Raw genomic sequence first — 10,338 nt, forward strand, 5'->3', positions numbered from 1 at the left:
GATTTTGGATTATTGGGCTTCCATATTCCTCGGAGCTGGCACAGGGGGAAACAGTTTTATTTTGAAGGTCGTGACCGGAAGTCTTATTAACGTTACGCTGTCAGCGGGCTTAAACCGGCTGATAGCGGCCGGGTAGCCTGCTTTGATGTGCCGGGGAACGTTCCACAGCACTGCGATGAGAGCGGGGACAGCAGAGACAGCAGAGCGGCGGTAGAAGATGGAGGATGACCTGGTGTCCGAGAATGATATCTGTAAGTATGACCCAGCTGTGTGCTGCAGGGGACAGACCTGACATCTGTTTGCAGCAGGATGTCCGTATTGAGCACAGGGACAAAAACGGTATTCAACTAAACGGTGTGGACGCTGTATTTCAGCACGGTCTGACACCGTAGGACGGTGGACGGTGGACGGTGAGGTTACTTCTAATCATCTAACAGTAATATTCATTTCCTCTTACCTTCAAACACAAAATACTGTCCTTTTGCACAAATGTGTTCCTCATAAAAATTGGGGAAATATTGCTGTGTCCACATTTTTAAAAAGTTTGTCCCTCGATGAAAGTGGAGCTCACAGCACCCACAGGAGGAATTAAATCACCAGGAAACGTCGTTGATACATTAAAGGACGATTTCAACCATTTCCATGTGCCTGTTCTAGAGTGAGCACATGAACGCATCTCTGCTCCTAGTATTCCATTCCTTTCATGAAGAGCATGCAGTGGCTGTGTTCAGTATGTCATATGTAATGTGATGTAATATGTAATGTGCAGTGTTGGGCAGTAACTCATTACTAGTAATCATATTCAGTGTTGGGCTTGTTACTCAAAAAATGTAATCTATTACTTATTCATCATTACTCTTTTAAAAAGTAATATAATTACTTTACTTATTACTCCCTGCCAACAGTAATTAGTTACACTACTAGTTATATTACTTTTCTGCTACTCCCCAGAAAATTGGTAATTGTGTCCTTTCTCCCCAAAATTCAGACTTACGACGATTAAAATCCAGTTTTGTTTGTTAAAGTCAAAGTAATGTAAGTGTTTCCATCTGCCAAACTAATTTCCTCCACGATTACAAAAATGAATTCAAGGATGTGATTGGTTGTTGGATTTCAAATCAGTAGAGGGTGACAATAAAAGTAATATTGTCACTGATTCTTTTTTGGAGGAGTAACTATAATATTTTTACTGAAATGTATTTGTAATTAGTTACAGTACTAGTTACTGGGAAAAGTAATGTTATTACTGTAATATAATTACTAGTAATGAGTTACTGCCCAACACTGATCATATTACAGTAATATTACTTGTCCCAGCAACTAGTAGTGTAACTAAATACTAAAACATTTCAGTAATAATATTATAGTTACTCCTCCAGAAAATAATTTACAATATTACTTTTGTTGTCACCCTGTACTCATTTGAAATCCAACTGGTCAATCACATCCTTGGATTCATTTTTGTAATCATGGAGGAAATTAGTTTGGAAGCTAGAAACAACTAACTAATATTTTAACAAACAAAACTGGATTTTAATCGTCGTAAGTCTGAACTTTGGGGAGAAAGGACACAATTACCAATCTTGTGGGGAGTAGCAGAAAAGTAATGTAACAAGTAGAGTAACTAATAACTGTTGGCATGGAGTAATAAGTCAAGTAATGAGTAATGAGTAATGTAAAGTCTCCTGCCATGGTCCTGCTAGATTTCCATTGCCAATACTGTTGTTGCTGTGCACCTGTGTCTCTCTCTCTCTCTCTCTCTCTCTCTCTCTCTCTCTCTCTCTCTCTCTCTCTCTCTCACCCCAACTGGACGAGACAGACGACCACCCACCTAGAGCCGGAGGATCTGTCCTAGGTTTCTGCCTTTTAACAGGCAGTTGTTCCTTGCCCTTGTCGCCAAGGTCTTGCTCATGGTGGTACTGTTGGGTCTCTGTAAATAATGTTATAAAGAGTTCGGTCTAGACCTGCTCTATTTGAAAAGTGTCCTGAGATAACTTCTGTTATGAATTGGCGCTCTACAAATAAAATTGAATTGAGTAACTAGCCCAACACTGGTAACGTGATGTGATGGGAGTGTTGTTGTTATTGGTCCGGATCAATAATAAGAGCAGGCTGTGTTTAGTACCACTTCTGGGTTTGTAAAAAATGTAGCGATGTTTTGACTAATGATTGCTGTATGTGCACATAGATCACTCACAAAATTGATATTCATTTTTTCTTCCTGTAAAACACCATGTGACGAATGCTTATGTAAGTGTGAACCAACAATTTCAACCAATAATATCACAACATCCACCTGTCAATCAATCTTTAACCTTTAGCAGCACAGAGCGGAGACTCATTGGTTAGCTAGCTCGTAATACCATGGCTTTATTGGCTCACTGATACAAACAGACAACTTTATCAGTGATTTTGGGTCAGACTGGATTTTATTTTATTTGATAATATTTTTTATTCCCCCGTGATCTCCAGCTGTGCTAACTGCTGCTGTAGCTGCGGTTAGCATGCAACGGAAGCAGGCTCATTAGCCATTAGCCTCCCAGTGAACACAGCCTCCGAGACAAAATGGAGACCAGTTTGACAACAGTGGTACCGAAGTGATTTACAGAGATACTGATGGACTTGTTGCTGAGAGTAGCTAACTTCCACTAATGGTAATGTTAGCTGCCTTAGCTCAGTACTGTGTTCCCTGTGGTCCAACTGGCCTACGTCAGCGTAGGATGCTGTATTCAGGGCTGTTCACTGGGGGCTATACTGGGTCCCTCCCCAACTGCCTAGTTTTGTAGGAAATGAATAAATATGAGGAAGCAAACAGCTTTCTATATCACGTGGACTAATGTAAAAACATCAAACACTGTTCCACCTGTTTATTGAACATTTTATTTATACTGAGCTATGTACCAGTGATTCTTGACACTCCAGCCAACAATATGTTGGTTTAAGGCATAGAATACAAATCCAAATTCCACTGTTGTTGTTACCTTTCGCTGGCATACAGAATAGACTTGAACACTTCCCTCTTTGTGTATCACTGCTGACAGTGCTGTGGTCAGAGAAGGAGCTCCATGATGCTGCAAAGAGAAACGACACAGAGAGAATGCAGGAGCTGATCAAGAAGGGTGTGGATGTCAAGGCCAAGAATAAAGTAAGCCTGCTGAAGGACAAGCATGTATACTTGTCTTGGCCTCACCACTCACTGCTTTCAATCAATAGGTCTTTTTCACAGCGGCCTGTTATTATTTCTATAGCACAAGGTGAAATAATAACATTGATCAAGGCTCACTGTCATACACCAGAACTGAATGCCATTGTTAATGTTGTTAATTCCACCTGAGCTTGTCTGGTTAAAATGTTTTTGAAAAAGGTGTACTGTCTCAACAGTAAGCTAGTTGGTTAGATATAAGTTTAATTTTTGTATTATTTCAGACTGAATGATCAACGTGTGTTTATCTGTGCAGTCTCCTTTGTGAGCAGGGGATTTAGTTTTAACAATAACTAGTTAATATCAACTAAAGGTTTGTATTTTGTCATTTTCTAGAACAACTGGATTTTAGTCAGTATTTTAAGTAAGTTTTTTTTTTTTTAAGCCCTAAGATTGTCAGCCTGTTCATGTGTGCATTAAAGGATTGAGCACCTGATAGCATTAAAACCCAGTCACATGCAAGGCAAAACCAAAGAGATAAAAAAAGATGGACATTGCTTCTCCACCTTCTCCCTCTGTACAAAAATAAATGAATGAATAAATGCCGTTTGGAGCCAGAGTCTGCACAATAATGATCGGGGTTGGCGCCGTAGTATCGAAGTCTCGTTCCTACGTCCATCTTACTCAATTGCAAGCAGGGCTCAGCTGTCAATCATGACGTGAAACCCCCTTTTTATAGCCTCAAATAACTAATTAAAACCAAGCTGATCAGAAAAATTTACACTTGAACAAACATCAGTGTGTTAAGAACAAGCTCAAATGACAGAAACAATCTTAATCTTAATGTAATCCTTGATGTTATTTTAACTGTGCATTGGTGTTGTAACCATGTTAACTGTCCTGTAGCGTAGCTTTACCCTCTCTGCCAAACAGACACTGATAGGGAGCAGAGGACCAAGAGAGAGTAACAGCGATGTGAATTGTTGCTTTCATAGAGTCCGATACTTAGACCCTGCACCACAGGGGTCTCTACAGACACAGCCACACACTGCTAGACTGCATAGTGTACCTTTTAAAGATAAACAATATCCATGAACATCCCTTCCCTAGTGTTCTGTAAAAAAAAGAAAAAGAAAGAAAAAGGCTTATCTGTTTGATTTTAAGGACTAAGCAAATAATGTATTAATGCTAAAGGAAGAGGCACAGTTCCATTCTGCTTGCATTGTGGAAACGATAAATAGGTTTGAAATCTCTTTTACTACTGACGCAGCAAGAATATTTTGATGAAATAAAACTAAATCATTAATTACACATTTAAAATGTAATTTTCAAATTATGACAGAACTTGCAATAGTTTCTAAAGCTCCAGTCCATTTAAAAACAGAATACTGAATGCAGACCTCCTTTATTTTGAACGTTACACAGACTTTTGATGCTATCAATGCAACACTCTTGCAAAAAGGAAGTGAGGCATATAAATGCACATTTTGGTTTCATAACCTCAGGATGGAGAGAAATACATCAGTGAAGTCACATTCAGTGCCTTTTATAGAGGTATCGGGCGATTTCATTTTTGAATAGTCAGTATTTGAGGAAGTTGGCCTGATGTGCACGCACTGTGAGGATTCAATTCAATTCAATTTTATTTGTATAGCACCAATTCATAACAGAAGTTATCTCAGGACACTTTTCAAATAGAGCAGGTCTAGACCGAACTCTTTATAACATTATTTACAGAGACCCAACAGTACCACCATGAGCAAGCACTGGCGACAAGGGCAAGGAAAAACTGCCTGTTAAAAGGCAGAAACCTAGGATAGATCCTTCGGCTCTAGGTGGGTGGTTGTCTCCCTCGACCTGTTGGGGTGTGAGAGAGAGAGAGAAAGAGGGGGTAAAGAGAGAAGGACAGAGACAGAGACGAAGGTGCACAGCAACAAAAAAAAAAACAACAAGCACAGCGTTAGTTCATGCAGGCCACAAAGCTCAGCTCTCAGTTCCAGCTACATCAGCTGATCACAGCTAGTCGTAAACACACAGCAGGAAATAAAGTTTCTTTTGACAAAAGTGGTCCTGACTGAACTATACTAATAGAAGTGACTGATGATGATGATGATGATGAACATGAAGAAGATGATGATGAAGACAACAGCCACAAAGACAGCACTCTATCATGTATCTATCTGTGTGTCTCTGTACAGATCGACCGTAAAGCGCTGCACTGGGCAGCGGGAGCTGGTAGTGAACAGGCTCTACGCCTCCTACTGGTCCATGACAATGAAGTTGATGAGAGGGACTCTGTATGTACAAGTTTGTAGTAAGATCCTAATTTACCACTAAATTCAATCATTACCAAAAATAAAAAGAATTCACTATTATGTTATATCACACTGGTTCCAACTTTTTTCCTGAAAAGACTCAGTGACATATTTTAGGGATATTTCATGTTATATGGTAAAGGGTAAATGAACCTGTACTTGTATAGTGCCATTCGACCACTCAAAGCACTTTTACAGTATCTTGCTCAAGGATACTTCGAGAGGAGCTGGGGATCGAACCAACGACCGATTACCTTCCGATTAGGGGACGACCCGCTCTGCCTCTGCACCACAGCCATATATTCAATGCATAACAATAAAAGTAGAAGACAGCTAATTTTTTTCCTGTGAATATTGAGCAGAGATGAGTTTTCCTGATATTTTTAGGCACTTTTTATACTTTTTATATATCTGTATTATGTGTTAATATTTAACAATCACACATACGTAATAGGCTTCTTTTTTCATAAACTCAGTGTTTCCTTCTCATCGTTCTATTAGCTCTTTGGTAGCGCTTTTCTAATGCAGGACGAGGCTGTTTATCAGAGAGAAGGCTCAGTGAACATAGCTTGTGTTCAGGTCTTCACCCTTTTATTTATGTACAAGTACTATGAGACTTTCACTGTTCTAAAATAGTCAAATGTCTGCCCACAGTTTGGCATGAACGCTCTGCTTCTGGCATCCTGGTTTGGTCACCTAAAAATCCTGCAGATCCTGGTGTCCTGTGGGGCTAAGCTCAACTGTGAAAACAAAGTAAGAGCTGCTTCATTTCATTATCACTGTAAACATGAAGGTAATTATTTAATTGTGTCATGGTCTGTGTGTGTGTTAGGATGGTCTGAGTATGCTACACTGTGCTGCTCAGCGAGGCCACATCAGTGTTTTGGAGTTCATCATGGAAGACCTGGAAGACATCTGTCTCGACAGAGCTGACAAGGTAATTCCTCGCTTGACACTTTTCAATTTACACACTGATGATGTACTCATTGTGGAAAGAACGTATTGTTGTAGCAGAATATGAGTCTAAATCTTCTCTTTCTTTCCATGTCTTTACTATAACAAACATTTTGCTGTTTGTTATCAGAATATCAGTAATATGACAGTAAATGCAGATGAATGGAATCTGAGGCTTTTATTTGAACACTGTGAATACAATATGTTATACAGTATATAATACAGTAAATGTACGACAGCTCCTGTGGGTAACCTGCTGATGTCTCTCTGACCAGTCAGGGAAGACTGCACTCCACCTGGCTGCTGAACATGGACAATTTGAAGTGGTGGAGTTTCTGATTGGAATGGGTTGCACACATGGTTTGAAGGACAAGGTAGTGACAGACACACACACACACACACACACACACACACACACACACACACACACACACACACACACACACAGATCAACTGTACTCAAGCAAACAAGCAAACACAATTGGCTGTTGTATATGATATTTGAAAACCAATATGAGGTTTTAAATAGCTAAGATGTTACTTTATGTTATACTTTTGTATTTGATGAGCAAAACCTTGGCCGAGTTGATGTGGGTTGGAATACATCCATCATTCTTACGTTTTAAAGCTGTCTTTACTCAAACAAACAGCATAAAGCAGGATATGTTCAGACTTTAAATCCTGTGTATACTGGTAGGGTTGAGTTGGTGTCCTGTTTTGGCGATCCTGTCCGGTATGAGCTTAATCCGGTTTGATTTCATGCTTTATGCTTTAGGCTGCACTCATTTTCAAATGTGAACTCATTCGGGTGCAGTGGTTCGGGCTTGGGCTTTAGACGCTGTACAAGCACTGGACTACCTTGATCCCACACATTGAGTCCCCCCACAGACACACACACGTACCGGAGAGTTAGCCTCTCTGAGCCGCTAGCTTAGCTACAACGCGATTGTTAGCTTAGCTACAAACAGGTAACACACAGAAACTAGTCACTATAAAATCCCCAGTGGACTCTCTGTTTCCATCACAGACACGGATAGTCTGACAGCAACTGCCTATGGCTGGTTAGCTCTGACTACCAGCTCACTGTTACTGCTCTACTGCTGTGGTCAGTCTGTCAGTCACTGTCCTTTGTAGGCATTGACAGTATATAATTAATGGACAGAGCTTCTGGGTCTGTGAAACGCAGAAGTGTCTTAAACCTGCATTCCTTTAATGGCCAGCAGGGGGCAGCTCCATGGGCTACAATAAGAAGTCTGATAGTAATTAAGTCTTATGGAGAACTTGATTTATTATCACAGTAAACAGTTTCCTAATAAGTTTATGGTCATAATCAGTATTCTACCATACAGCATGGTTTTCATTTACTAACTGATGGTCCTATTTAGAGCGGGGCTACCTTGTGATTGACAGCTCATTCTCAGTGAGTGCGTCCAGCTCAACGCACCAAACTCAGATCAAACTGTCAAACTAGGCAGTGCTGATCAAATGTGAATCCAGATACTGCGTTGCCTATTTCTCTCCTCAAATGTTGTAATCTTGTATCTGTAATACGAGAATGTGTGCAACCAGGCGAGCTGCCATTGTTTCATGCTAAGGACAAGTTGCAACTGAGCAGCCAATGAGAGCAACTCAACTTGAAGTCCGTAATGCCAAACTTGAGGCTTCAAAACGGTACTCCACAAACCAATGGGTGATGTCAAGATAGGTTCACACTTGTTTGAAGGTCTCTGATGCATTTGTGAAATCTGAACCACAGATGGGAGCTACAGCTTCCTCACAAAATAACCTCTTCATTTGGAGTGGGATCAGATCAAGGATTTATTCACTGTGCAGCCAATGTTATTGGTTTGCTGAGCCCCCAGCTGGAGAGAGCATTTTAATATTTTATCTGTGTAAGATCCTTGAAGCAGAACTGCTGCAGAAGAGGAAAGGGAAGAAAAAGGCAAGATCGTGGTGTAGCTCAGCTACTATGAATAAATAGAAATAAGGATTTGGTAATGTGTGTGGGAAAATAATGGATTCATTGTAGAAACATTCAGCTTCTGTCACTCCCAGTGGTAATAGTCCTCATGCAAACTTGTCCAGAACTATTAAAAAAGAAGAAACAAAGACACAGAACCTACACAGCAACACTAACAATGCCACAATACTAATACCTCATCTGACCTTAGACAAAAAGGTTGGGCATTCCTGGATTATGTGACATTATCAAAATGAATGGACCATCACACCGCCAAGGTCAGTGTGTATAGAAACTGCCCTTTTCCTGCATGTTTAGACCATAAAACCAGTGTGTGTCAACAGCTACTCTTGACATGTTTTGGTGGATATACTGTATGTAGAGGAGGTAGTGTGAGAATGGGCTCCTGGTTGTAATGTGTTGTTATGTCTGCATCACAGGAAGAGAACACAGCCATGCATCTGGCAGCAAAGTGTGGGCACAGCGAGGTTCTGCGGAAGATCGTGGAGACTGGAGTCGACGTCGATGAGAGGAATATAGTGAGTGGACTGGACAGCATACTTCAAGGCCAGATTTTTTACTTTATCATGGTGCACAATTGGCAGCCTGTTTGCATTTTCTGTACGTTACCTTTTATTTTACAGAAGCACTTTTTCAGTTCTCACATTAGTACCATGTTTTTGGTTGGGCTGCAACTATTGATTATTTTCATTATTGTTAATGGCAGTTATTTATTTAAATACTGATTAATTGCTTGGTTGGGTTGGTGGGCGGCTGTGGCTCAGAGGCAGAGCGCGTCATTCCTTAATCGGAAGGTTGTGGGTTTGATCCCCGGCTCCTGGTGCCACATGTCGAAGTATCCTTGAGCAAGATACTGAACCCCAAATTGCTCCCGATGCCGTGCGTCGGTGTGTGAGTGTGTATGAATGTTAGTTTCTGTTCGATGGACTTTGCCATCACTGAGTGAATGTGTGTGAAAGGGTGAATGTGGCACGTAGTGTAAAAGCGCTTTGAGTGGTCGGAAGACTAGAAAAGCACTATACAAGTACAGGTCCATTTGGTTTATAAAAATCCATTGCATCACTAAAGAACAATGTAATATCTTCTAATTGCTTGTTTTTCAGATTTTCAGTTTGAAGAAAACTCCAGATTAACTAGCTAAATGGAAATATTTGGATTTAATACAATTTGATGAACCAGCGGTCTTTATGTGGGGTTAGGGTTAGTGTCATAGACGAATCGGGCTCAAATTTCTATTTCTGCTAAAGTGACTCGTCTTATAAATAAGGGTTAAGGTGAGTAAGAATTCCTGGTTCCCGCTTCTCAAATATGGAGATTTTCTGCTTTCCTCTGGTTCATATTGTAAACTGACCTTCTTTTCTGCGTGTTGGTTGGACAAAATTTTAAGATGTCACTTTTATTTCTATAAACTGATGGCACAATTTACTCATGATACACACCAGTCTGACTCAGACTGAAATGTACCTGTTGTGTTTTTAGGATGGTCTTCAAGCACTGCACGTGGCAGCTGATGGAGGTCACTATGAAAGTGTCAAACTGCTGCTGGAGTCCGGCTGTAATATCAATGCACAAACTAATGTGTGGTTTGTTCATTTAAATGATATTATCTGCAATAAACATAAAAGATAAAAAAAATACATTTGAATCTTTTGACAGTGTGACAGACACTGGGTTTGTTTGTGTTTGCAGAAGAACATGAATGCTCTCCATTATGTGGCAGAGCATGGCTTTGACAGAGTGGCCAGTTTGCTGCTGGAGGCAGGAATTAACGTAGATGCTGTAAACAATGTAAGTAACGTCAACTCCCATGTCACTTGTTTCTTGGTTTGTATGATGCTAAAGTTTACCCACTTTATCCAAAAATAATAAGAATGTGTGACACTAGACTAGTGGGCAATCTGATGATGTAAGATTAAGACTATGATCTAAGGCGCCCACCATTTCCT

General features: G+C 40.3%; 1 protein-coding gene across 4 annotated transcripts in view; it reads left to right on the plus strand.

Annotated features, from left to right (window-relative positions):
• Positions 1-84: 84 nt before the first annotated feature.
• ankdd1a (ankyrin repeat and death domain containing 1A) overlaps positions 85-10,338 on the plus strand; it is a 22,134-nt gene continuing 11,880 nt past the window's right edge. For 2 of the 4 annotated variants that reach the window (XM_051380021.1, XM_051380024.1), the window contains exons 1-9: positions 85-251; positions 3,042-3,145; positions 5,341-5,439; positions 6,112-6,210; positions 6,290-6,394; positions 6,687-6,785; positions 8,812-8,910; positions 9,872-9,970; positions 10,082-10,180. In XM_051380021.1, the coding sequence (XP_051235981.1) occupies positions 218-251; positions 3,042-3,145; positions 5,341-5,439; positions 6,112-6,210; positions 6,290-6,394; positions 6,687-6,785; positions 8,812-8,910; positions 9,872-9,970; positions 10,082-10,180 (837 nt within the window). In that variant the 5' untranslated portion in view covers positions 85-217. Of the gene's footprint in view, positions 252-3,041; positions 3,146-5,340; positions 5,457-6,111; positions 6,211-6,289; positions 6,395-6,686; positions 6,786-8,811; positions 8,911-9,871; positions 9,971-10,081; positions 10,181-10,338 lie in introns of those variants that run through there. The other 2 variants (XM_051380022.1, XM_051380023.1) reach the window with 2 other exon arrangements.

This window comes from Dicentrarchus labrax, unplaced genomic scaffold (genome assembly GCF_905237075.1).
Source record: "Dicentrarchus labrax unplaced genomic scaffold, dlabrax2021, whole genome shotgun sequence".
NCBI lineage: Eukaryota > Metazoa > Chordata > Actinopteri > Moronidae > Dicentrarchus > Dicentrarchus labrax.